The 25,850-nt window shown below is 34.2% G+C and overlaps 4 protein-coding genes and 1 long non-coding RNA gene across 6 annotated transcripts; 2 read left to right on the forward strand and 3 right to left on the reverse strand.

The window, feature by feature from the left end:
- Window positions 1-1,764: 1,764 nt before the first annotated feature.
- Window positions 1,765-6,341, forward strand: LOC102611996 (uncharacterized). Of its 2 annotated transcripts, none has more exons than XM_006486101.4 (7): window positions 1,765-2,122; window positions 2,220-2,322; window positions 2,661-3,854; window positions 4,133-4,195; window positions 4,281-4,483; window positions 4,931-5,049; window positions 5,978-6,341. In XM_006486101.4, exons 1-7 carry the CDS (start codon window positions 2,054-2,056, stop codon window positions 6,087-6,089), a joined length of 1,863 nt encoding a protein of 620 aa, XP_006486164.1. In that variant the 5' UTR covers window positions 1,765-2,053; the 3' UTR covers window positions 6,090-6,341. The 2 variants fall into 2 exon arrangements, with proteins under 2 accessions (XP_006486164.1, XP_024956234.1); XM_025100466.2 differs by having other exon boundaries at window positions 2,108-2,122; window positions 2,594-3,854.
- Window positions 6,342-7,041: 700 nt separating this feature from the next.
- Window positions 7,042-10,739, reverse strand: LOC102611706 (U-box domain-containing protein 62). The gene is made up of 8 exons (XM_006486100.4): window positions 10,069-10,739; window positions 9,749-9,959; window positions 9,214-9,295; window positions 8,776-8,833; window positions 8,424-8,512; window positions 8,028-8,123; window positions 7,875-7,945; window positions 7,042-7,486 (listed from the first exon to the last, which is right to left on the reverse strand). The coding sequence occupies exons 1-8, from the start codon at window positions 10,541-10,543 to the stop codon at window positions 7,363-7,365; spliced, it is 1,206 nt and encodes a 401-aa protein (XP_006486163.1). The 5' UTR covers window positions 10,544-10,739; the 3' UTR covers window positions 7,042-7,362.
- A 2,054-nt stretch (window positions 10,740-12,793) lies between these two features.
- LOC102611405 (uncharacterized) lies at window positions 12,794-15,220 on the forward strand. The gene is made up of 4 exons (XM_006486099.4): window positions 12,794-13,006; window positions 13,147-13,273; window positions 14,081-14,205; window positions 14,525-15,220. Exons 1-4 carry the CDS (start codon window positions 12,896-12,898, stop codon window positions 14,975-14,977), a joined length of 816 nt encoding a protein of 271 aa, XP_006486162.1. The 5' UTR covers window positions 12,794-12,895; the 3' UTR covers window positions 14,978-15,220.
- A 1,250-nt stretch (window positions 15,221-16,470) lies between these two features.
- LOC107178017 (uncharacterized) lies at window positions 16,471-18,172 on the reverse strand. The gene is made up of 2 exons (XR_001508879.3): window positions 17,882-18,172; window positions 16,471-16,892 (listed from the first exon to the last, which is right to left on the reverse strand). It is a non-coding gene; the product is annotated as an uncharacterized LOC107178017 (long non-coding RNA).
- A 3,403-nt stretch (window positions 18,173-21,575) lies between these two features.
- LOC102610928 (probable LRR receptor-like serine/threonine-protein kinase IRK) lies at window positions 21,576-25,372 on the reverse strand. Its single transcript, XM_006486098.4, has 2 exons — window positions 23,529-25,372; window positions 21,576-23,298 (listed from the first exon to the last, which is right to left on the reverse strand). The coding sequence occupies exons 1-2, from the start codon at window positions 25,004-25,006 to the stop codon at window positions 21,849-21,851; spliced, it is 2,928 nt and encodes a 975-aa protein (XP_006486161.1). The 5' UTR covers window positions 25,007-25,372; the 3' UTR covers window positions 21,576-21,848.
- Between the last annotated feature and the right edge of the window lie 478 nt (window positions 25,373-25,850).

Genomic DNA, 25,850 nt, shown 5'->3' on the forward strand with positions numbered 1-25,850 from the left:
GTAACCCCTCCAGTCTTTTCTGGGAACTTTCTTGGTGTGCATTCTCACACACTCACAACTATTCAAGGGTGGTACACTAGCTTGTGTATGATATTTATCAACAAAATGGCGGCGAAGTATGAAATTGAGAAGTTCAATGGGAATAATTTCTCGTTATGGAAAATGAATATGAGGGCAATTCTGAGAAAAAATAATTGCTTAGCAGCTATTGGAGAAAGACCCATGGAGATAATTGATTATGACAAGTGGAATGAGATAGACAGTAATACCATTGCTGATCTACACCCGGCGTCACTAGGACCAGACGGATCACAGACACAGCCCATAAACATTATCTCTAGCCTAGACTGTGGGCTTTCCAACCCATATCGTGATGTAGGTCCAAGTCCAACTCAAATAGCATCCGAAACGATTTGCTCCTACGTGGTATGATATTATGCTTCTCGGGCAGGTGTCATACGATTTTGCTTTTAGATATACTCAAAATGTCTCATATTGTTTGATAGTTGAATCTATAAATATATTCCAATAACTGTTTGAAACCAGATGATGTGATATTTTGACAACTCTCGCATTTGGATATTACACTCAATATGGGTGATGCGAGTTTAAGTCCTCATAAAAGCGTAGGTGTTGAGTATCCTCTCAAATAAATTGGGTTGTTCAATTCATATATAGAAACATGAGTTAGTTAAAAAGAAAATCTTTGGTAAAAAATAAAAATAAAAATAAAAAGTCAAAATTTCAAAAAGAAAAAAGAATAACGATAAGATGAACTTAAAATTAAAGGTCAACAATATTATAAATACTATCCTGATGATGAAGTTTGTACAAATGTATTTATTTTCAAGGGTTAATCGAGTGGTTTTTAAACATTTGTTTTAGATAGATAAATATAATTACACATTATGATATTGTTTCATTTGTACTTGTTAAGATTGTCTATCTTAATTCGAAACAAAAACAGAAAATTTTTGTCCTTGAGTCTTGTACAAATATGATATAGGTATGAAAATTTAGGGGTGTACGTTCAAAAAATAAAAATTTCAAGGATTTATATGAGTTTCCACTAATAGCAATGTTCAATGTCAATTCAATTCAACAATTGGCTGCAATAATTGAAATTGATTGCGTTAGATTTATAAGCAAGAAGATCAAATTGGTGGATTTGATTAACAAATATTCTTTACCCAAGTTAAAAAAAAAAGTTAAAAATATTTTGGGCTATGTATGTATTTATTTATCTTATATAGGCTATGTATATTTACTTGAAGAAAAAAATAAATAGCAAATGGCATGAATAAATTTTGAGAAAGCGTGACAACTTTTTAAACCTAAATCTCCCTCCAAAGACCATCGCTCTAACCTCTTGTTTGAATTTGAAAACTCGAACTAAAACAAGCCCATGCTGCCGAACTCCAACTAGAATTACTGAATAATAACATTTAGATACCTTAATGTTTATATTATTACAGAAAAAACACATATTCCTTATATCTATAATAAATAGGTCCAACTTTTATTTTGAAATGCCCAATGTATCCTCATCCCATTGGAAAGCAAGTTGCACCTAAAGGCTAAAAGTAGTTGTATTTTTAGTCTTTTAGTCATTTCATAGAGAAGAGGACCTATTTAGTAGAAATAGAGAAACTATGTCATTAATGGAAGAAACAAAAACAAATAGGAACCTTAATGTTATTAACCTGAAAAAAACGAACAAACGATATAAGTACGAAACTTGGAGACAACCTTCGAATGCGCGCTTCTTGTTTTAATTCAAATCAAAATTTTTAATAACACAAGCAGATCTCCCAACACCCACGTCAAAGTTCAAAGTTCAAACCCTAACTCAATAACCCATTTCAATGTTATCTTCAACCTTAAAACTTTCATTTCTTGTGAAGAACAAAGTTTTTTAAACCTACCCATTTGAAGAAACCCCATGCTTCTTCAATCTTTTTCAATTCTTTGACCGACCCATAAATCGAATTTCTTGATTTTTAAGAAAAGGGTCGGCGCATAATCTTGAATTTGAGGTGGGCGTTTTGATTTGATGGAGAATCCTGGCGATTTGGCGGGTGTTTTGGGTCAATCTTCATTGGTACCCAGATCCGATACAAAGGTTATATTTTTATTATAATTGGTTGCATTTGAGAGCATTTATGTTTTTATTTGTTTTTAATGAACATTTTCTGATATTACTCGTGTGTTTTTTTCAGGAGGTGGGCGAGAAGCGGAGCAGTGATGAATTAGGAGAGAAACACGAAGTTGCTCGAAAACGTGTTAAAATGAGAGATCTTGATGATGTGATTCAATCTGAAGGTAATTCCTGTAAAAGTTCCAATTTTTTATCTTTTAGATTTTAATGACTTCTAAGCAACTCCACAGATTTAAATTTTAATTCAGATGTGTTTTTATTTTAACTTGTTGTTTAGTAATTATCTCTCTTTCTAATGAATTTAAATCTTTGAATTCAGATATGTGTGCATATAGTTGCCTAGAAACTATATTGTATTTTGAACTCACATGTCAAGTGTTGGGAACTTATCTGGGTTGCTCGCATCAATCTTAGAGACTTGTTTTTTTTTCACAGCAATTGGTGTCTGCAATAGGTCAGTATTTGATGTGCAAATTTGTTTGTTCTTGCATCTATGCCACAGAAATCAATTCCCATCATTCTAAATCATTGAAAAACAAGGAACCTAATGATAAATTTCGGTCTGATGGAGAAGAAATGTCTCAAGTTACTGAGGTGCCTTTAACCTTGGATTTGGAGGCTTCTCAAGTGGAAAGAACGGGAAAAAGTACATCACAAGTTGTCGTAGATGTTGCCCCTGGACCACTAGATCTCACTTCTGATGATTGCATTGCTAATAGAACAGACTGTGAAGCCAGTCCTAAATGTGTTGAGAATTCTGATAAGCTGTCATCTTTACATGGGAAGCACAGTAGGGAACCTGATAATAATTGTGCATCCACAATTCGTATTGGCTTGGATCTTAATGCAGAAGATGTTGCTAGCTCAGTTAACCAATACTCATTTCATCCTTGCAAAAATCGTAAGCATTTGAATATGAGAGATGCTTCTGAGTGTGCGAGTTCCACCGGATCACTTGAGGAAAAAGATTCCATGAGACTTTGGAAGGAGATGAAGCAAAATGGTTTCCTCTCATCTTCTCATGGAGGCATATCAGTGCAAAATAGTTTCCTCGCATCTTCTAATGGAGGCATATCTGTGCAAAATAGTTTTCTCTCTTCTCAAGGAGGGATGCCACCAGTGCCAAAGCAACGTGGGAGGAAAAGTAAAAATGATGCACAAAAGAAAAGGATGGAGCTCGCAAAGAGGGAAAATGTTGACAGGTTCACCAAGATTGCTGCTCCAAGCGGATTGCTTAATGAATTGAATCCTGGGATTATTAACAATGTACGAAATAGGAAACAGGTATATTCCATTATAGAGGCCATAGTAAAGTCTGAAAAACGTGAAAAGAGTCTCTCTGAAAGCAATCAGTCTAGCTATCTAAGAAGTGGAAGTAAAGATACTGATAACTTCATGGCCCCAGCAAATATGAGTGATTCAGGAATACATCGGCTCATCCACTCTTATGAAGATAGGCCGTCAAATACTCTATGTTTCAGCATGCAGACAAGTGGGTCCTCAATGGCACTAAACAAATCTCATCCTTCAATTTCAGAGGGAAAAAGTGCAGATGGTGACTCAAGCATGGTAGACTGTGAAGATGATGCACTAGCACTGAAGTTGTCATCATCAAATAAGGCTTCAGAATATGCTTGCACATTATCTAATGAGGAATCAACTAACTTTCCCAGTGCGTCATCTCTGTCTGCAAAAGGTCAGCACCTGAGCATCTGTCAGCTAGTTTCTTTCGCTTTCTTTTTAGATGTTTACTTCCTTCTCTCTGTTAGTTTTTCAAAATAAGTTAATGGTGGGAGAGAATATAAAGTACAGTAAAATCATTGTACTTTTAAGAAATGAGTAGTTAGCAAAAATTAGTAGGCAACTTGATTGTAAACCAATAAAACTAATGGACCATACCTCTGTCTTAGTTATTAAGGATTTAACAATGATAAGTGAAAGAATGTTGACTGATGGTGATGTTTGGTATTTTAGCTGCTTCTGTTGCTTCACAATGGTTGGAACTTCTTCATCAGGATATCAAAGGACGGCTTTCCGGTATTGCTCTTTTCTTCAAATTGTTATTGGATGTTTTTGACAGATCAGTATGTTCTAACATTGATGTTCTACTTTGTACTTGCAGCATTGCATCGCAGCAAGAAGAGAGTCCGGGCTGTGATTAGTACAGAGTTACCTTTCTTAATTTCAAAAGAATTCTCCTCTGGTCAAGAGAACGATCCAAGCGTTGTAAATAATTGTGTTGCAGCCGCTCATATGCATCGTGAAAGATGGAACACGTTGTTCAATCAGATGGATAAAGCACTTACTGAAGAGGAGAAGCAGCTTGTGAGTATATTAGAAGTATTTGCTACATATTTATCTTTTAAGAAATGGCATTCGTGCTGTTTTTTCTATGACATGACATTTGGCCTTCACATCTAAGATATAAGCTAAGATTGGGGTCAAGGGACTAAGGGTATTTAATTTCCCTCAAACTGATTCTTTTGTCTGCTTGAAAATAAGGATATGATTTCAGTTTTTTGACGTAATTGATTGTGGATGTCAAAATTACTTTTGTGTGAATGGAGAAGGTAGCTCTTATCCAGTCTTTTCATTAGCACTAAGAACTCTTTTTACATACACGAACATGAAATTGCTGCTAAATGATTTGCACTCTTCCCTCTGACTCTGCATTATCTATTTTATTGTCACTGATCATTAAATTCGCGGTCCTCCATTATGCATTGAAAAATGCAGTGTAATTTTGATCTCCTTCTTGGATTTAAATTTTAGGAAAGCTGGTTTAACCAAGTAAAAGAAATGCAACTGCATTGTGATCAAGGCCTGCAATATATCCACATCAATGCAGGTTATGGTTTCCAACATCCGGGAATATCAGAACATGACTTCAGGTAAAGCTATTGGACTATTGTATTGTTCTTCTAGTTGTCTGTACAAGTACTATTCTAATTACTACAATACAGTGCTTCAGTTACTGGCCTCAGATTCTATATAACCAGGGAAATTTTACTTTTGTAAGATACACAAGAAATGGAAAACAATATATTACCTGATGAGTTGAAAAGATACAGGACAATCGAAATATATATGACTTCAAGTTTATGGTGGAGGTATAGAGAGTTTTATCTTGGTTGTAAGCAGTGTCCTTGACAAAAGAGGAAAAAAAAAAGTGAAGAACGGAGATGTTATTTTTTGAACTTCGTTGTAAGCAGTGTCTGGCTGATTTTATACCAACTGCGTTGACTAGTATAGCCACCATCAGATGCTTTGATGTTCAATGATCTTGCTATGTGTTTTCTCTTTCATTTCTTGGCCTTTATTTTATTTATTTATTTTTTATTCTTCCTTATTATATCAAGTTGTTTTAACTTCCCTTTGTCAGTACCCTTGGTAAGCCAACTGATGCTAAACTCTAAAATTATGGAATGTTCATCACATGGTTGTGCTGTTCTATAGCTCCATTGAATTAGTTTTGCTACTACTTCAGTGAACTATAGAACTTAAATAAAAATAATGTAACACCAAATTACATCCCTGATCAGTGGGTTAACATTTCCTCTGATCACATGTATGCTATCTGGAACATACCAAAAAAGGCAGTGGAGTTAAATAATATTATCATAATGGATTCAATTGTTTTGGATATTGGAAGAGTCTAAAGTGGTACGTTGTTATTAAGTGTTTTTGGGGCAAAATGTGAGCATAGATTCCTACTAACACAGCAAGTCATGCTGATATCAAGTGCTAAAGTTGGGCATATATTATTGGATTGAACCATAGGAATTTTGTTCATGTAATAATAATAGTTTCATTTTGCAGTTCAGGGAAAGTGGATAGCTCACAGAAGGAACTGGCTGTTAGGGCAGCTGCGGCTTCCATTTACTCTACATGCAATTTCCTAGCATCGAAGGAGAATGTATCCTGTTGCTGATCATCTGATTATATTTTCTCTCCCTTACGTTAGCCTAGAAACTCTTTGTGCATTTGACAAAGTAGTGATTAGCATAAGATCTTGCTATTTTGTTAGCATTCATTGGTGTAATAGCAATATCTACTTACTAGTAGAACTTTTGAATGTTCAGTTGGAAAGGTTGTATCATTTTATTTAACCAGTTTCATAGTTTTTGATGTACTCTCTGTGCTTCATCTTGAATAACTAATGAATCAGATTTCATTTCCAGGAGCATTCATGTCAAAAATGATTATATCATGTTGTTTCTGTTTATGTTTAGTAGAAAGGTTGTTTCATTCATAGACCTGTAAAAATGAAAAAATATGAGCTGAAGTTTGCAATCAGGCATATTCCGTTACTCTTATCGTGTGTGTACATGTGGGATTGGGAAATAATAATCTTGAATGAATAATTGATGATGTTTTACTTGTTAAAATGGAAGGAAAAATGAGAATGAAACATGAGTTCCACATGTTTTTTAAATTAAGAAATGAGAACTTGATTTTCAGAGTTGGGAGTCAAGTTCTCATTCCTTTAATTACCATTTTATTCTGCTCAAACTTTATAATTTCATTATTAAAATATTGTTATATTATTAAATTATTATTCTTATTCTTGTAATTGTAGTTAATATTAATAATAATCATCATCATGATAATAATGATAATTATTATTGTTAAAATTATTATTATTATTTTCATTATTATTATTAATAAAAATAACAATTATTAACTAATTGCATTTTAATAACTTAAAATAATTTGTTCCAATTCTTAGACATAGTAATCAGATCAATAGGAATACAATCTATTCTGATTTCAATTCCTAAAATTTAAGTAAATAATTTATTTTGATTTTTCTTTCCATTCGAGTTCATTTTGATTATCAACTGGTAAATGCACCATCATATTAGATAACACCCACATTAACATGAACAAACAAATTTGTGCCATTCGTATACTATTTAACAAGCAAAGATTACATAATATTTGTATTTGTACACAAGCATACCAAAATACAAATACAGCCATTCACATGCTGAAGCAAATTGATTTTATATGCTCAAATATCTTTCTACTCTTGTGAGAGGACTTCTATAATTTACAAAAGGCTTATATTACAAATGGTAAGCATACAGCAGCTACATTACTAACAGGACTACTTGACTAGCAAAGTTAGGTTATATAATCCAAATGAGACATCTTTCCAACAAAATATCTCATCCCGTTACAACTGATTCTTTACAGCAGGTCTACAGCCAGTTTGGTGCCATCTTGCTTGAGGTTGGCTTTGAGGATGAATCATCCGAAACTTTGGCAAGCGAGCGATACTGCAATTTAACACTCTCTGCATTGTCCAATGTCTTCACCACATACCTATTAAAGAGATTTGTGTTAAAAATTATTTCCGGGAGATACTTTCTAAGGATTTCAAGGAATGAAATCTCCTTAACTATGCACAAAAGGAAACAGACAACAAAGTGTACATGCTCTGATTAATGATTGAAATAAATTTTGCTTCTAACAAAGTTGGCGAGTGAATTCTGAAAAAAAGACATGACCATAAATAAATATGTCTTGTGTTGATACTTGAAGCAAATTGATAAGCTGATTAATTCTGTCTATATACAAGATGATGGCAAGGTGACATTCATTGGCCAAACATCTAAAAAGAGACCAAGTAGGGTGCAAAAACTAAGTCTCAACAACATGCCAAGCCATAAAATCACTCATTAACATAAATGGTAAGTAGAATACAACTAACCATCCATTTAAGCATTGTGTAGTCACAACAGCCTCGCGTCCAACAAACCGCTGCGGTGTCCTTTTGTTCCCCTGCTCCATTATTTCTCTAATTATTAATTACCATTTATATTAACACACATTATCCAAAAGCTTGGGACTTAGCTAGACAAACCTTTATGATCACCCTATCAGTCACAGCAAATGGAAATTGAACACCTCTACCCCTTGGAGGATCCATAACAGTAGAATCACCGTAACTACCCTTGTCCTACACAAGGAAAGAGGAAAAAAAAACATAATTATCTCATCCAAGACATAATGCATGAGAAAGAATAAAAAGAATAACAGAACATGCCACAATGGATACTTAAAAAGACAACAATAAGATGACAGCAATGCATTACATCACAATAGGAAGAATAGTATTTCCTTCCATCTACCATGTAACATTATTATCTTAATCACCTAAAAGAAAAATGAATTTAGCCGTCAATCTTGTTTTCCTTTGTGAAACCTCTCACTTCTAGACTACATTATAATTTATTTAATAAAATATAAAACTGCAAACCTGGTCAAACTTCTCCCTCTTCCTTTTACATGTGCGATAAAACTGTAATTCTTCCTCCCGTCGAAATGCTTGCACAGCAGCTCGCAGAGCTGTATTTAATGTACCACAATGAAGAGAGAAGCAGAAGTTATAATAGCAAGTACTGCATAAGTACGATTATACTTATTACATACTTTGTCTGAGCTAAACTTGGGACATAACCCTCTTCCAATCCCTTCAAAGCATAAAACTGATATCTTACCCCTCGATGACAACTTTCCAGTTTAAGCAATATCTAGTATAATTTGCCTAACATATAACTTGAACAAAGAGAATAATGATATTCTTCAATGATAACAGAATATTTACTCACAGAGATTTGGAGCTATTGAGTCTTCTAAAACTGGCCGTGAACAGGTATAGCATGCTTTCTGAAATAATTCAACAGAGGATTAAGAACTCTATTAGTTCAAAGATGATGTCACTTTCATGACTTCCTTTGAGAGACTTGTTAGTTTAATGCACTTAAAAATCCTAGAAGTTAGAATCATATCAAGAAAGAAAATGCACCCAGGATATGGGACTGAAAAACATGGCTCAAGGCATCATGTTAAATATGCACACAGTAGCAACAAAACTGGTTTTATGTTAAGAAATCAAGGGTACCAACCCCCAAGTCGAATTACACTTACGAGGCAGTAAGGCTTTTCTTTCAGATTCTGGTGTATTGAATTTGCTGTGATCATAACTGTTATAATTGACAGAGTTTTGCCCGCATGTGCAAGGAAGAATACATTTACTGAGAACTCACCATTCTAATAACATGCTGCACTCCAGCAGCTCCAAAAGAATGTCCACAAGGTAATATCATTGCATCATCCATGAGATTTCCCCTGAATTTTGAAAAAGCAAGATAGATGAAAAAATACTAATAATGTCAGGAAATACTTATTAAATAAAAAAATCTATTAAGAAAGAAAAAACCACAAAATAAAATTGTTTCAGCAATAGAAAGCTAATTCCCAGTCACACAAGAGCCAACATTTTCAGATTATATCCTCCATGATAAGCTCCTAATGCGAGCTGAAAAGCAATGTTGATCAACATTGCCATGCCACATTGGAAAGTCATCTCAGTAACAAAAAACTAACATCTAAAACCACTAAGTCAAGACAGCATCTTTAGTTTCGCAAAATAAACAAATTACAAGTGGTTGTGAAGATCATTAACCAAATTGATCAAATGATTAGAATTCTCCAACCCCAACGTATCTCAACCAGTAATCAAAACTAAAACAAATACACACGAATTGTATAAATTTAAAATAAAAATCAACAAGGTCTTACGTGACAGGATCAGACAAAATTGCCCTTAGCGAGTCCCCGGACCCACTAATACCACACCCATTATCCACTGCAACACACTCTTTCTGCCCAGACCCAGATGAACCTTCAGTCCCCTGCTGCAAATACTGGGAGTAATACACGTCACTATCTGCTTCCGCCACCGTAACAATTGCACCATTGTTAACATTTTGCCCGGCATTACCAATCTTTCCTTTTAAGAATAAAACAACAATATTAAAAAATTAAACCTATGTAACCAAGAAAAAATACAGACTTTCCACAGTCAAACAACCAAAAAATAATACTTTGCATTTAATTACCAAAATTCAGTTGATTCTTCGCTTTCCCATTTCCCATTTTTTCAACCCCTGCTGTCAAAATACCACAGTTCGTACTATTATTGTTATTATTACAATTCGTAACATTGCTATTACTATTGTGGTTGTTATTTTTTTCAGCTTCATCGACGTCATCGTCGTCTTCATCGTCGTCAACATCGTCGTCTTCGCCGTCCGACTCGTCAGTGCTGGGTGAAGTGGCGTTTCCGCTCCACTCACGAGCCTGCGGTGGATCGCGACGTTCAGGGTGGTGTTCGGTGAACATCGTCGGTTGAGGTCGAAAATAGCGGTCGCGGTCGACGGAGAACATCTTGTCGTCGATGAACCCGGTGAGTTCTCGAGTCTTGGGACCCGGATCTCCGACCCGGTGCTGCTGGCAATTGAACGACCGCAAGGGGTCATCTTGAAAGACGAGCTGAGTATTCAGACCGTTTAGCGCGATTTCGTCAGACGACATTGATGAATTAATCGGATTTGAGAGGATAATTTGGGGAATTTCTAGGTGAGAGTGGAGATTTTTAGGGTTTTAACATTTGGGGATGAAACACACAGAAGCAAGAAAACGACGGCGTAGATGGAACGGAAAGTCGGAAAGAGCGAAGAGTTTCTGGGGTTTTAAGAATGGAACGGTGTCGTTTTGAATTGGATAGAGAATGACAATTGGACCAAATACTATTTGGAAGTTCAAGGACGAGGAATCAGGTGTGGGCCCTCACACCTTTTGCTTTGTGAGTACGCTTAGTTTGTGGGTACCACAAAATCAATCCTATGCTTTGGAGTTTGGTCATCAGTCATCACGCGAGTTACCAAAATTTTACAGTTTTTTTTTTTTTTACTATGAAAATTGCCAAATTTTGAAAGTTATGTAGATGTTCAATAAATTAATGTTTAATAAACTAATAATATTAATTAAATAATAATTTTTATCAGTCCTAAACTATGGTCATTATAATAAATTAATAATTTCATAAATTTGTAAGACAATAATTTTTTGAAAATCCTATTTTCCTATAGAATCTACTTATTATATTAATTAATAATTACTTATATTAAAACTAAATCTATATAATATGTTATGTAACTTTTGTAAATATGTTTTAAAATTATTTGTTGCTTTTTGAAGTTAATTTTGAATTGAATTTCATCTCTAACTCTTTTTGTAATGCGAAATTTTAGTCTACATTATTATTTTTCAACAAGTACAAGACAAATTTTATATGTCATCTTTAATGTAGAAAAATAAAATTTTTACAGTAATCTAATTACTACAGACGCAAGACAACTAACTACTATTCAAAATTTCAAATAAAATATAATAAGTACTAAGGGATTGTTTATTATAAATGTTTAAAGTTTGAAATTTTATTAATTTCAAACTTTTTTTAAATTTGATTGTTATTTTTTAATTTATGTTTAATTTTTAAAAATTTACATTTGAAGAGAAAAAAATAATTTTATTTCCTAAACTTTACAAGTTAATTCATTTTCTCAAATTGACTTATATGAATATAAATGTCAAATAATCTTGTTTAAGATATTTTTTATTTATATAAAAATAGACAATATGCCACCACTTATATTTAGATATTAAACAATAAAAAGACAAAAATGTTATTCATACATTCATATTTAGATATTTCAGTCAAATTCAGATAGATTTCAGAAAAAAAATGTTACTTAAAATCAAGGTAAATAAACACTATAAATGTGATCATGATTTCTAAAAATAATAACTTTCTTTATAAATTAATAATTTATTAATGTATCAATATGTTAAAATTTGTTGAATTAATAAATTCTTGACAATCCTAATGCTATTAATTTATTAAAGGCTTATTGTATTTATATAATTTTTGCTTTTTCGCTTAATGTTTTATAAAAAAAACCTCAACAAAAATATTATAAATTAACTTTTGTTCTAAATTTTGTGTTCTTCTTCTTCACCTCCTCTACAAACATTGCTTTAATAAAAGTTTATATAGTCATTTTCTAATACGGGTGCCTTTATTTATTTTTCATGCGGACGCACTTTAAAATTGCAAGATTTAAGAGAATTAGTTTTTAACTCTTTAAAACTGCATAGCTTTATAGTTCATTTAATAACTAACTCTTTTAAACTGCACAGTTTAAAAGTGTGTCAGTATTAAAAAAAATGCGGACGTCCGCACCTGAAGATAATTAAAGGTTTATATATTTGATTAAGAGATGTGAGTTGAAAAAAAGTTATGAGATTAGTGAAATTGTTTTATTTTTATAGAAAACATTTGGAACACTTCACTAAAAACACGAAAAGATGACTGCGTAAAATTTCTCTTCTTTTCTTATTATAGAAATCACAAGTTTAATACTTTTGTAAATCTATGAAAATTGAGATTTTAAATTTACAAAATTATTTTTAAATTGCTTTATTTTTAGAGTTTTGTTGAAATGTTAGTATCTTTTCTGGATTTCAGTAGGATATATATAATACATTAATGGATCCAGCTGCGCGGCCCACCTTAATTGGATTATTTTCATTTATCATCAGTAATCCTCATTGTTTACTTCAAAGTTTTACTAAATACAAGTATAATGCTAAAATAAACATGGGCATACGCTTACTGCTCCTTCTTTGCCACGTGTCCAAGTCTCCAATTAGAAAGTAACGAATGGGAAAAAAACAAAAAAAAAAGAACGGACGTTACAAGGAAGAAGAAGAGGAAGAAGTTGCATAGACTTTTACATTGACTTGAACAATTCATGGCTTTGACTTCTTATTTTCATGAAACTAATCGAACCCACTTGAACATTTGCAATTTTCTTCACAAAAATGAACCCAAATTTAAATCTTGCACCATCTTTCTTCGTTCTAATAACACTTGTTCTATATGTGTCAGCAGCACATTCGGTTCGAAAACTAGCAACACTTGGATCTTCAGAGGTATATCATATGGTGTATTGACAACATGTTTTATATGTTTTGTTCGTTGGTTGTGAAAAAGAGGTCGTGTTTTGATTAAAACTGAAAGGTTGTTTTGTCACATAACTTATATTTGTCGTGTCTCTTGTGTGTGATTGTAGATTTCTGAGCCACCAAACGTTTCACCGGCGCCGGCACCAAGTTATGGCTGGGTTGATGAGAAAAAGTGTCTCAGTCGATGCCACGACCGCCGGAACTTGACTGGTTGCCTTCAATTCTCACCAACTGGTAAGTTAAATGTTTTGGTGGATTGTCTTCTTTGTGCTCATCAAGTGTTTCTCATGGGATGCTTTTTGTTTTAAATGAGCGTTTTTTTGGGGCAATGGATTCCTTAATTGGAATAATATAATGTCGAGTGTATGCTTTCATTATTTCATTTTTGTGATGGAAGCACTTATTAATTGGACAAAATTTGATGTATGAATGAGTTTGTGTGTGTGTGCGCGAGCTAGTTGTATTGATCATGTATTCATGTACCTATGGGACTGCCTGATGTAAAAACATGCGGTATGGTTCTTCATACAAGGAACATGGGCTTCTCCAATATGAGTGGGCATCGCAGTGTGACTTTTGCAGTTTTGTATGAGAATATTGTTCTAGTATAACTTGGGACAATTAGGATTCAGGACTTTGGATAAACACTGCATGTGTATAAACCAAAGATCAAAGTAGTATATATGTTGGGACCTATGACAGCTTAGGTATCCATTGGTATGACTTCAAGGTTCTCACAATGAAATAAGATGATCAATGAGAACCTGCTTTCCATTGCTGTGTTCTATGGAATTATGCTCTGGAAAATAGGTGTTTGTTTTTTTGATTTTAAGTATTATAATTGTATATAAGTCAACTTGGGTTTTCTAAAGCTATGCCTGAGCCACTACTGATGTTCCTCAACTCTTGTTTTCTACTTGCTTGCTAACAATGAAGCAAATATGTAATGATATATTAGTTTTCATCTAAATTCTGAGGTAGCATTTCAATTTGATTCTTAGCTTTCTAGAGGAAAGTACTTAACTATCTTTTCCTGTGTAGATCCCGGAGAAGCATTTCTATTTGTCAAGAATGATGGACAGAGCCCTCTGAAACTCAATGTTACAATTTCACATCCTAAGACTTCATTGTTAGATATAGAAATTCCCAAACAAGGAACCAAAAAGGTTTTGTTCCTGAGCCTCTCTGCTGTTTATTCTTCTGCACCATACTCTTTTTTCTTTTTTCTTTTTTTTTTGGGGGGGGGGGGAGGGGTGGAGGAGGGGAATTGGACACTTCCTTTTTGTGGTGACATACTCTGAAACTGATTCTTTTATGGAGCAAAAAGTGCGTGAATATAAAAACAGACTGTGTGGTCAGAAAAATGATTTCAAGATTTCAAGTTGAATAAAAAAAATAGTTAGCCAACTGATCCTTTCAAGAACCTGAACTTTGCTTCTAAAGCTATACTTTTGATCAGTTTAAGTTACATTGCTGTTGTTTCAGATTAATATCTCGACCAGTATTGGTGGAAGACCATTGATAGTATTAAATGCTGGAGATGGGGAATGTGTATTTCTCATGGGCTCGGTATCAAACAGTGACTTTTTAAAGCATTTTTCATTTTATGCCACCCGTGGAACTCCTGTCTATGGAGCATACTTACTATTTCTAACAGTTCTGATAGCTGGAGTGACATGGGCTTGCTGCAAGTCCAGGAAAAGCAAGCGGCACGTTGATGGAGTGCTGTATCAGGACCTTGAAATGGCGAAGCCAGAATCCCTTGCGGCTGGTCATGTGGAAACAGTGGAAGTGTGGGATCAAGATTGGGGTGATAAATGGGATGAGACAGAGGCAGTGCAGTCATTGAGTAAACATCAACCGGAAAATGGATCCACAAATGGCCCAACTTCAAGGTCTTCTGATAAAGATGGCTGGGAAAATGATTGGGATGATTAGATTAAGAATAGTTAAAAGCTCTTCCATTGCCTTGGAAGAGTAAAGCAAACAGCAGATTAATGGGAAAAAAAAATGTAGATTTACAAAGCAAAGTAGGAAGAAAAGGGGACAAAAAGAGAAAACGACTGTTAAATTTTCATCATATTGCAATGATGTTAAAGTAAGTTTTTAATTCGATCAATCAAACTGTAAAACTGGTTTGCTCTTTCTACTATCTTTCAAAAAAGTTTATAGTTCAATTTATTTTCCAGTTCCCACATGCTTTTTCCGACTAATCTTGCATTGTATTCCTTATTGTGAGATATGGAGTCAGTCATAAGTTTGACTCCAGTTTAATAGCTTTCTCCTGGGATGATTATTCAATTTTGCTACGATTACATTTACATGGATGCAGCTTAGCTTATCGTCGATGTGAATTTTCTTGGACGAATTATAGTCAGGCTGCAATTTCTGCATAGGCTCACACTGCTGGTTTAACATTTCGGGAATTAACAGTGCAGGTTTGGCATTTCAAAGATGTGAAATAGTAGAGTTACTCAAATTCTCACGGCGGATTCAAAAAGACAGTTTTTGTTGAGTTGTGCCTCACATTGGTTAGTAAAAAGGAGATTCTTGGGTTTATAAGGAGGTATGTCACACCACTTAAAAGACTAGTGTTTTGGGCTTGATACCTAGAAATCTTATATTAAGTCCCTCCAACAAGTGGTATCAGAGTTAGATCCTAATAGCTGGAATGTAGTGGTGGAACAATTCAGGTGTGACGGACAAAAGGATCGGAATCCGACGGTGGTTTCGTCTAGAGGGGATTGTTGAGTTGTGTCTCACATTGACAAATAAAAGGAAGATATTTTGATTTATAAAGAAGTAGGTCACACTACTTAAAATGTTAGTCTTTTAAATCGAATACTTAGAAATCTTGTTGTAAGTACCCAACAATCTTCAGAGGAAATGAAATCAGTAAATGATTCCCCAAAAATCCTCTTGAAAAATATACAACAATCCTGCAAATGCGTACACAATTTTCATAAACAAATGTAAGCGGGTATCTGTTGGAATCTACTTTGTACCTCCGCCCACTACCAAGGCACCAATGCCATATCAAATTCTCTCGGGTATGCACCACTGCTCTGTGCTCAACAAAAGCTGTTAAGGTATCATTTTGCCTCTCAATAAAGCAACTCAAATCATATTCAATATTTGGGGAAAAGAAAATGAAAATGACAGAACAGCATGTTAAAGTGCAGATATATATATTTTTTTTAATGGGTAATTTTCAGAAACCTCCCCTGAGGTTTGGGGTATTCTCACCTTGATAGAATGTATTCACGTATTCTCAGTGACCTCCCCTCACGTTAGTATTCTCATTCTTAGACTGTTTGTTGACTGACAAAATGTCTAAAATATCATTGACTTAAGAAAAATATATTTTTCATGTTCAAAACAGTGCATTGTTGGTTGATAGCATTACATCTGTTTTGGCGCCAAAGGCTATAAACACAATAAAGTTACCAGATCATTATCATCCATTCCCAAAATAATTTACAGCTGAATTAGGGTAAAAAAATTAAAAATAAATTTAGAAATTATAATTGTTACTGCCAATATTTATGTTTGTTGGCTATATAATTAGCTATTGCCAAGCTCAACAAACAACAAAGCCTCTGCTACTCATAACTAAAGCTTTCTTCTTCCTTCAACATTATCAAAACATCACTACCAATATCCTCTCATACCTCCATATCAACCATGCATCTACAAACTCTTCAAAAATCATTCAAATCTCACCACTTTCCAATCATTATTCAAAGTTGGAACACCTATGCATGTCAATGTATTCTCAAAGAACACTCTTGCTGCCAAAGCTGCTGCTGCATGATTAATTATCGACTATCTCTTTAGGCTTGAGTTAATTGCCCTTTATTAATAAAAATATCGTATTAGTATGCAATTTATAGTGAATATAAGTTATGGAAATATTGTAAACACATACATAAGTAGATTCAAACAATCGTGGTTCTACTCGTTAAACACTGTTATGCTGCAAAACATACTACGATATACTTGATTTCAACAGTAGTAGCAACTTATATTTCTATTCAATCTAACAACATTTTGCAGAAATTTTAATGCAAAGAGACTACGTATAACAGAACTAAGATTTTATTCATAACAGAAATAACAAGTTATTGCCAATCACCAAGTCATTGCAGTTGATCTATCACAAAATTTATATCTTTTTTTTTTCTTGTTTTAACATTATGGAACCATTACTTTATTATTTCAATGTACACCAATATTAAGCCCTATCATGCAGCTTCATTATTGACACTTTCTATTGATGAAATTACAACTGATGAACAACCAAATAAAACATTTAAGTGAATCTTAAAGACTAAACACACTGACCCAACACAAAATGGTTGGCAACCATCTAACACTATAGAACACAGTTGATGAAGATAACCTTTCAAATGAATTTTGTATTAACATGTTGCTGCATACATATATAATCTTACAACTTTATGGAAAATCACACTAAAAATGAACAGAATCTTGGATTTTCTAAAACTAGAAAATCTCAATAATACAAAAAAATCTAATGTCCTTAAATATTACATTTACTCCTAATGGTTATAAATTCAATCAAGGCATGTCAAATACCAAAAAGCTATCCGCGAAAAGGATTGAAGCATTTTCTTTTATAGAATACTAATTACAAACTTCAATTTATTTTCAACATGCATTTGGGTTACTCCATTCACTACAACTAACATTAATTGATGACAAAAATAAGAAGCATCAGCCATATTCTCAATCAATTTTGAAGATCCATTTTCATATTTTACTCAACTCATCAACAAAGCAAACAAAAACTAACATGCACTAAAAGTTCTTCATACATACCTCATCTGTGGCTTGGAAAAAGTAAGGTATTAACTGGTAGCCCATGAAACTCACTGGTCGGTACTCTCTGACCTCGCGGCCTTAAATCGTTCATCGCCCGTATTGGAGTCCTCAACTTCACCGTCATGGTCCTCAATTTATGGGCAAAGTGCTTGATGAAAGTATAAGAGAGAAATTGAAATAGATTTTAAGCTTGGTTGCTTCGGCTTTGGCAGAGGAAAGAGATGATAACTTTTCATTTTGTATTAATATTTGTTGAGTAAAAGCATGTTTACAAGGTATAAAAGCATGTTTCAATTTATTACCCTATGGATATTAACAAAGTTCAAACCAATTTCAAAGCCCAAGGTGAAAATATTAAATTTTTTTTTTTTTAATTTGTTTAATTACGATCCTACCCTTGCCTGCTTAACTCATATGAAACGGAATACTAACATGAGGAGAGGTCACTGAGAATACGTGAATACATTCTATCAAGGTGAGAATACCCCAAACCTCAGGGGAGGTTTCTGAAAATTACCCATTTTTTAATTGGACATAATGCTGGCTTTCTTTTCTTTTACATAATATCTATTCTTTTCAAATAGTGCAGAAGATTGCTCTCTCTCTCTCTCTCTCTCTCTCTCAAGAAATTAAAGTTTTAAAATTTGATTGACCAAAGCGTCTCCACTGCATTTGTCTGCAATGGGACCCTGGTCTTTTTGTATACGGCAACCATGCATCTTGGGTTCACGTTTGATTTATAAATTAAAAGATTAAGTTGAAACAATACAAAAAAGTTCGGTATTTTCTTTCTGTCAATTCCAGTAATCAAAGAGGAATTGTATATTCCCTTCTCTCAAAACAAAATGAAGATTATTAAGGACCCATGTGATTGTTGATGATGATGACAAAGTAAGCTAATCTATTATTAGGTTTTCTTGGGCCAAACACCCCTCTCTATTATTAAAAAAAATAAAAAATAAAAAATTCCACTTGAGACAACTCATTCTTTGCAACCCATGCCACATGCTTCTCCAAAATTAAAACTCAAAAATCTTTGACTAAGATTTCCACAGACTGCAGGGTACATTTGTTTGGAGGACTTCTAGATAGGTTTACCCACAAGGTAATTTTCATTTATTTAATGTCATTTTAGGAAAATGACATAACAACCACATGTCATATTGGTAATTTTTCTGCCCTTTACATTACAAAGTTAATAATATAAATTTCTATTAAGGTTTCATTGGGTTTATCTTTTTAAATAAAGTTTATTTAAGGAAAATTTATATAAGTAGAGTTTTTATCTAAAAAATAATTTTTTAATTATTAATGACAGTTTTTATTAAAAAATTAAAAAATTACATTAAGAGATACACTTTTAAAATTATATTATGAAATGAATAAAATAAGAATGCAAAATAAATAATTGATGTTTCGATGGTTCAACTTTTTAAATTTTTTTAATAATTTCTACTCCCAAAAATCTAAAATTTGAGTTTTGTTAATAGAGGTAAAATAGTTTAGTTAATTTTCATAAGCTCTACTCAAAATAAAACTCAAACAATAATAAAAGTTTTGAAAAAAAAATCTTTTGGATTAAATAAGCACTTATACCCATTAGTTTAGTTGTACCAAAAAGATCCTATAACTTTTCAAATAGAGTTTATTTAGGTAAAGTTTATGTGAGTAAAGCTTCTACTTAAAAATTTTAACTGTTTGGTTATCAATGAGAGTTTTTATTAAAAATTATAAAATTACTTTAATAGATAATTTTTTAAAATTTATGTTATGAAAAGAATGAAATAAAATTTTCAACATTTACTTCCAAAAGCTTCAAAATTAGGCTCTGTTTCGTATAACTTTTCAAATAAACCTTATTTAATTAGAGTTGTTACTAGTAGAGCTTTCACTAAAATAATTTGAGTTGTTTAATTATCAATGAGAATTTTTATTAAAAATTTTAAAAAATACTTTAATAGGGAAGTTATTTAAAGCTATATTATGAAAATAATAAAATAAGATTATGCAATAAGTAAAGGATATTTTAGATATTTTAGATATTTTAAAATTTTAAAAAAGGTTTTCAACCTTTTTTTTAAAGCCTAAAATTTGATCTTTTACTAATAGAGGTAAAATAACTTATTTAATTTTCAAAAGCTCTATTAAAAACATTACTAAACAAAAATAAAAAGTTGTATAAGACCTTATGCAAGTATATAATTATTTATGATTATTAAATAAATTATATCAAAGAGGTGCTAAAAATATGTCGAGACTGATATATTGGAAGACCCGATTAAATTTGGGCTCACAAATTTCTGAAAGAGAGTCATTTTCCCATTAATATATACACGAGGACTTGAATCTTTCTCCCTCTAGTACACGGCAACTCTAGTTTGCTTCCAAATCTTTAAAACAAGATCTTCTCCAATTAAAACACTCGCTAAAATTTTGAACCCTTTCTTATGTGTAAGAAGGATGGTAATTTAATGTTCAATTAGCGAGGCACTTGTCCACAATGGCGGATCTAGAAAAATAATTTATCGAGGGCTAAATTAGATAATAGTAAAATATAAAAAATTAAAATTTTGAATATATAAAATATTTATAATTAGTCTCTACACATTTTTATAGTTTAAAAATGTTATGCAATAGACTCGTTATCAATATTATTAAATTTATTGTTTCCTATATAAACAATCAAACTATCATTTATCCCATCCGATTCTAAAGATGATTCCTCATGAGTTTTGTTATTGAAAATGTTCGTTCTACTATTATTATATAAACTGAAATAATTAACCATATTTTTTAGAATAGAAAATATTTTGAGTAGTGGACTATCATTATTTTTAATTAAAATATATGTTTTTATATTTTTTTAAAGTAAAAGTTTAAATTTTATGGGGTTTATATTTTATAGTGACTATTTTAATAAATTTAACGGGGTTAATTAAAAAATTAAAATATTTTTTTCTTTTATTTTTTAATTTTTTTTTTGGCCGTCATGTGCTGCATCCGCCCCTGCTTGTCCATATTAGCATTGTTTAAATTGGGATTAATCTCTGTAACCCATTGGAATGGGCAACACAGAAGACAAGTTTATAATGAGAGAAACAAACAATGCATTTAAGAAAAGTTGATTATTAGGACTAAAGACACGGCTACATCCATAAAAAAAGTGCTTCTATTCCGACAACATCATGTTGTGTAATATTCTAACTCCATAACTACACAAACATTATCTTTGTGATATGCATGAGCCATTCGCTAGCTCTTTATTTATTTCTTTATCCTTGTACTTTTCCCTTTTCCCCACTGTTTGCTAACCACTTTCCATTATTCTATTGAGCAATAAACATTGCTTGCTTGGAAGTGGGTGCTAAGAATCTTTGTGAGTCCTCACGCAATTGAGTCTGCTTTGACTTGTAAATTCAAGTATTTTAATGCCCTCACCATAACTATCATTGGGAACACATGATTTTGATAAATGGGACAATTGTTCTCTCTAGTTTATCAAGATGAGTTAAGAAGTCAAATTTGCCCCCTACAAAGAAGTGCAAAAGAAAAAATTGATCAATGTGACCTCATTGTACAAAGTACAAACCAAGAACCATTCCACGGAGATTTAGGTTTATTTGCCCTACTCGGTTTGCCTTCTATCAGAAGTTAATGCTACAATAAGCTGATAAAATAATGAGGATCACAATGGAAGAAGAATGGAGATTTGCAACAGAGTAGTAGTATCATTAAGGGTCCCAAATTGGAACCCGGTGAAAAGGAATCCGGTGATCTAACTATAAAACCGAGAAGAACTTGCAACGTAAAAATTGGAAACAAACAAGAAGAAATGATACAAGAAGGCAAAAATATTACAACAATCAGTATTCTTCTCTCTAAGCTAACGAACAAAACCGGATTCCTTTTCGCCGGACAAGCCATTATAAAACCCTTCTCTTAACTGAAAATAATAAGTGGAGTTTCATATCAATTCCTCCTGGCCTTCAGAAGGGCATCTGATCAATTCCAATATGTTAACTACTTCTTCCATGTCCGGACGATTTGAGGGCACTTGTGATGTGCAAATCAAGCCTAATTTCATAACTGGAATCGCCTCCTCTGACGGGAACTTCCCTTGCAACTTCTCATCGATACATTCCTCCACTCTGCCTTCTTCCAATGCTCCCCTAACCATGTCACAGAGAACCACCACATCATCTTCCATGTACTCAACAGGCCTCTTCCCAGTAACAACCTCCAGAACTAAAACGCCAAAGCCATACACATCACATTTGTCAGTGATCTTCACTGTTCTGCAGGCAAACTCTGGTGCCATGTACCCAAGGGCACTCTGGATCTTGCTGCTTAAGACATAACGGTCCAACATTGGCAACAACCTTGCTAAGCCATAGTCTCCCACTTTAGGTTCACCTGAGCCGTCTATCAAGACATTGCTTGATTTTATGTTGTAGTGAATAATGTTCGATTGGTGCAAGTGAGCCAGACTTTTTGCTGTCCCCTGAATCACATTGAACCTTTCATTCCATGAAAGAAAATTTCCACCAGATCCTTCATGCAGATGCTTATGCAAACTTCCACCAGAGACAAATTCGTATATGAGGAGCTGTAATGACTGAGTCCAGTAATAACCTTCAAGGGTCACAAGATTAGGGTGCCTAACTTTTCCCAGTTTCTTAACTTCCCTTTCAAAATCCTCTTGGGATTTAACAAGGCTAGAGACGGTTAGCTTTTTTATTGCGACTGGACGGCCATCTCGCAAAACTGTCCGATAGACAGCTCCGAACCCACCGCGCCCAAGCTCACAGTCCTTGTTCAACAGGGCATGTGTTCCAGTGCTGAAATCAGGATCCCCTGAAAACATGACAAGCTTGCCAGAGTTGGCATCTGTGGTGGGGGATCGGCTGAAGTCATCCCCAGCAGATAATGTGAGGGCTGCTGCAGATCGAGATGTTGATGAACGAACACGGAGATTGAGGACAGTGATAGCAATCACACCAATGACAATGACAGCAGCTGCACCTATGGCAATGATAGCAGATATGCTCAGGATGATTCTTTTGTGACGAGGATTTGGAGCTACCGAACTGGTTGTGGAGTCAGAGGAGGAGTTTGGATTAAGGACAATAGGTTTAGGAAGGACTGCAGGGCAAGACTTATTAACAGCAGAACCACAAAGCGATGGGTTACCCAACACAGAGGAAGGTGATATGGTGTTGAAAAAACCACCAGCAGGCAGTTCACCTTGTAGATGGTTGTGTGAAATGTTGAATGATGATAGGTGGACAAGATTTACCAACTGCTTCGGTAAGCCTCCGGTAAGGGTGTTAAAAGATAAGTCGACATTTTGTAGGTTTGTAAGTTTTGCTATTGCAATCGGGATTGGGCCAGTCAGGTTGTTCTTTGACAGTATACTACAAAATCCAACCAAAAAGAGGAATAAGGAACAAGAAAAGAGAAGAATGTTAATAGAACAAAACATAATAGCTGCTTCACTAACAAAGAATGCAAGGACATATGACTCTGACCATTGAACTGTTTGCCACTCAACAACGGCTCACATTCTTATTTACAAATTGATTATCAAAACCAAAGGAAACAAGAAACCATAACCTAAATACAAGGCAGGGTAAAAAAAACTTACAGAGACACAAGCGAAGAACAGTTCTCGATTGAAGTTGGAATTTTCCCCGCTAGGAAGTTCCTTTCCAGCCTCAGTTCCTTAAGAGAATATGCTCCACCAATTTCCGGAGGAATGCTTCCATTTAGCCAATTCTCGCTCAAGTCGAGAACATTCAATGCCTTCAAATCCCCAATAGCCACTGGAATAGGACCTACAAGTGAGTTCCTTGATAGATTCAACAATTGCAAGCCGCTTAAAGCCCCGATGGTTGCAGGAGTTTCACCAGAAAACTCATTATGTGATAAATCCAAGAATTGTAGACTTTCAAATGAGCTCCCAGAAGAAGCAAAAGGACCATTCATCCCTTCCCTAATTTTATTCTCTGCAAAAGAAACTTTGTTCAAACCTGAGCTAAAAATCCATTGAGGTAGAACACCGTTCATCGAGTTCTGGCTAAAATCTAAGGCCACAAGGTTCATACAATTCGCCATAGAATCAGGCAAGCTTCCAGTTAATCTATTTGCTGAAAAATTTAACACTTTCAGCCGCTGAAGATTCCCAATCGAAATAGGCACTGCACCAGAAAATTTATTTCCTGAAAGATCCAATGTCTCCAGACTCTCCAATTCTCCAATCCATTTTGGAACCTCACCGGAAAATAAATTCTTCCTCAAGTTCATAAAATTACACAAGCTAAGCTTCTGCATTGTTTCAGGAAGATTCCCAGAAAATGAATTCTCACTAAAATCTATAGTCCTCAACAACGAACAGCTCCCAATCCCATCCGGAATCGACCCAGAAAACATATTCTTACTCAGGTTAATCACCCTTAAATTTTTCAAGCTTTCAACTCCTTTTGGAATCTCACCTTCTAAAAAATTATCTGATAAATCCAGTGTTCTTAGTGCACTCAAACCCCAAATCCCCAAAGGTAAAGGCGATGAAAACCTATTAGATGACAAGTTAATTGTAGCGAGAGTTGAACACAAACTCAAACTACTGGGTATCTTCCCAGAAAACCTATTTTTAGCTAAAGATATAACTCTCAACGACCCACATTGCTTAAAAAACTCATCTGGTATTGACCCAGATAGACTATTGCCACTCAAATCAATGACTCTTAAATTTTGAAGCTTAGCAAGATTTGGACTGATGCTTCCAGTAAGATTGTTACTTGAAAGAGAGAGCTTCCTCAGAAACTGAAGCTGCAGAAGGCCACGACCGATCCTACCCGTAAGGGATAAGCCATTTAGAGTGAGCTCAATGACCCGGTTGGATCTTGGGCTGCATTTGACACCAAACCAGTTGCAAGGAGTGTCATCATCTTCACTCCAAGAAGAGAGCTTTCCATTGGGATCTTGGATGTCTGCCTTGAACACTATCAGCCCCAAAACGTCGTCGTTCAGTGATGGGTTCAGAGATCTTGTTAAAGCCGAAGCCAAAACAAGAAATGTAAGCAAACTGAAAACAGAAGCTTTCATCTTCAACATTGCTCCCATTGTGTGCTTTCCAACAAACTGAAACAACAGAACCAAGAAATACTAAAAGCCCATGTGAAGCTGCAGCTTAAACAACCAAAATGGACACTGTGACGGCTAAATTTGGAGGTGAAAGAAGACTTTGAGAGCGAAAAACTTTAGCTGAAACGGGAAGGAAGTGGAAAAAGGTTTGTCATTTCATGGGTTTCAAGCCTCGCCGGAAAGTTTACTTGGTCAACTGAAAGCTTAGGTTTCCGGTGAGAGTGGCCGGAAGTTTATAGGGGTAGAGAGAGAGAGAGAGAGAGAGAGAGAGAGAGAGAGAGAGAGAGAGAGAGAGAGTGACGGTGGGTGGTGTCTTGGTAGCTGTTTGATGAGAGAGGGAGATAGGTTGTTGTTAAAGTTAAAGTTTTTCATTTAACGGGAAAGAACGTGGGCCACGGTTTAGTGGGTGGGGACTGCCCGACTGGGTGGCTATTTATGAGATTGTGGACACGTGGAGCGTTGCGTGAGGTGGACGGTGATCCTACGTGGCATACACGTGTCGTTCGTAATTTATTTGAGGTGGATTGCACACGTGGCATGATCCTCTGTTGGCTCACCTTGGAATGTGACTCGGGTACCAACTTTGGAATAGGGCTTGTACTTGCAGGCAATTACTAATGTGACATTTTTAACTTAGTTAATCTCCACTAATCTTCTTTTGGTGCTCTCCTTAATTTTAAAATATCTTGTGTATCACTATTCCCTAAGATTAACAATTTATTAAGACTTACTTAAAAAAATTTTGCTATAATCATTATTTGGACCAGATCAAATTTATTTTGAAATGTTTACAATGATTTACTTTCCACTTATACATGTAAAG

Source organism: Citrus sinensis, chromosome 4 (assembly GCF_022201045.2).
Source record: "Citrus sinensis cultivar Valencia sweet orange chromosome 4, DVS_A1.0, whole genome shotgun sequence".
NCBI lineage: Eukaryota > Viridiplantae > Streptophyta > Magnoliopsida > Sapindales > Rutaceae > Citrus > Citrus sinensis.

What these genes read in the sequence shown, in the direction of transcription:
- LOC102611996 (XM_006486101.4), top strand. Translation starts at nt 2,054, where the DNA reads ATGGAGAATCCTGGCGATTTGGCGGGTGTTTTGGGTCAATCTTCATTG. An exon ending in TACCCAGATCCGATACAAAG is followed by an intron (nt 2,123 to 2,219) that starts GTTATATTTTTA and finishes TGTTTTTTTCAG; the next exon opens with GAGGTGGGCGAGAAGCGGAG. An exon ending in CTGAAGAGGAGAAGCAGCTT is followed by an intron (nt 4,484 to 4,930) that starts GTGAGTATATTA and finishes TTTAAATTTTAG; the next exon opens with GAAAGCTGGTTTAACCAAGT.
- LOC102611706 (XM_006486100.4), bottom strand. Translation starts at nt 10,543, where the DNA reads ATGTCGTCTGACGAAATCGCGCTAAACGGTCTGAATACTCAGCTCGTC. An exon ending in GAAGAATCAACTGAATTTTG is followed by an intron (nt 9,960 to 10,068) that starts GTAATTAAATGC and finishes TATTCTTAAAAG; the next exon opens with GAAAGATTGGTAATGCCGGG. An exon ending in TGCAGCATGTTATTAGAATG is followed by an intron (nt 8,834 to 9,213) that starts GTGAGTTCTCAG and finishes GAATTATTTCAG; the next exon opens with AAAGCATGCTATACCTGTTC.
- LOC102611405 (XM_006486099.4), top strand. Translation starts at nt 12,896, where the DNA reads ATGAACCCAAATTTAAATCTTGCACCATCTTTCTTCGTTCTAATAACA. An exon ending in CAACACTTGGATCTTCAGAG is followed by an intron (nt 13,007 to 13,146) that starts GTATATCATATG and finishes GTGTGATTGTAG; the next exon opens with ATTTCTGAGCCACCAAACGT. An exon ending in CCAAACAAGGAACCAAAAAG is followed by an intron (nt 14,206 to 14,524) that starts GTTTTGTTCCTG and finishes CTGTTGTTTCAG; the next exon opens with ATTAATATCTCGACCAGTAT.
- LOC102610928 (XM_006486098.4), bottom strand. Translation starts at nt 25,006, where the DNA reads ATGGGAGCAATGTTGAAGATGAAAGCTTCTGTTTTCAGTTTGCTTACA. An exon ending in TGTTCTTCGCTTGTGTCTCT is followed by an intron (nt 23,299 to 23,528) that starts GTAAGTTTTTTT and finishes TGGATTTTGTAG; the next exon opens with TATACTGTCAAAGAACAACC.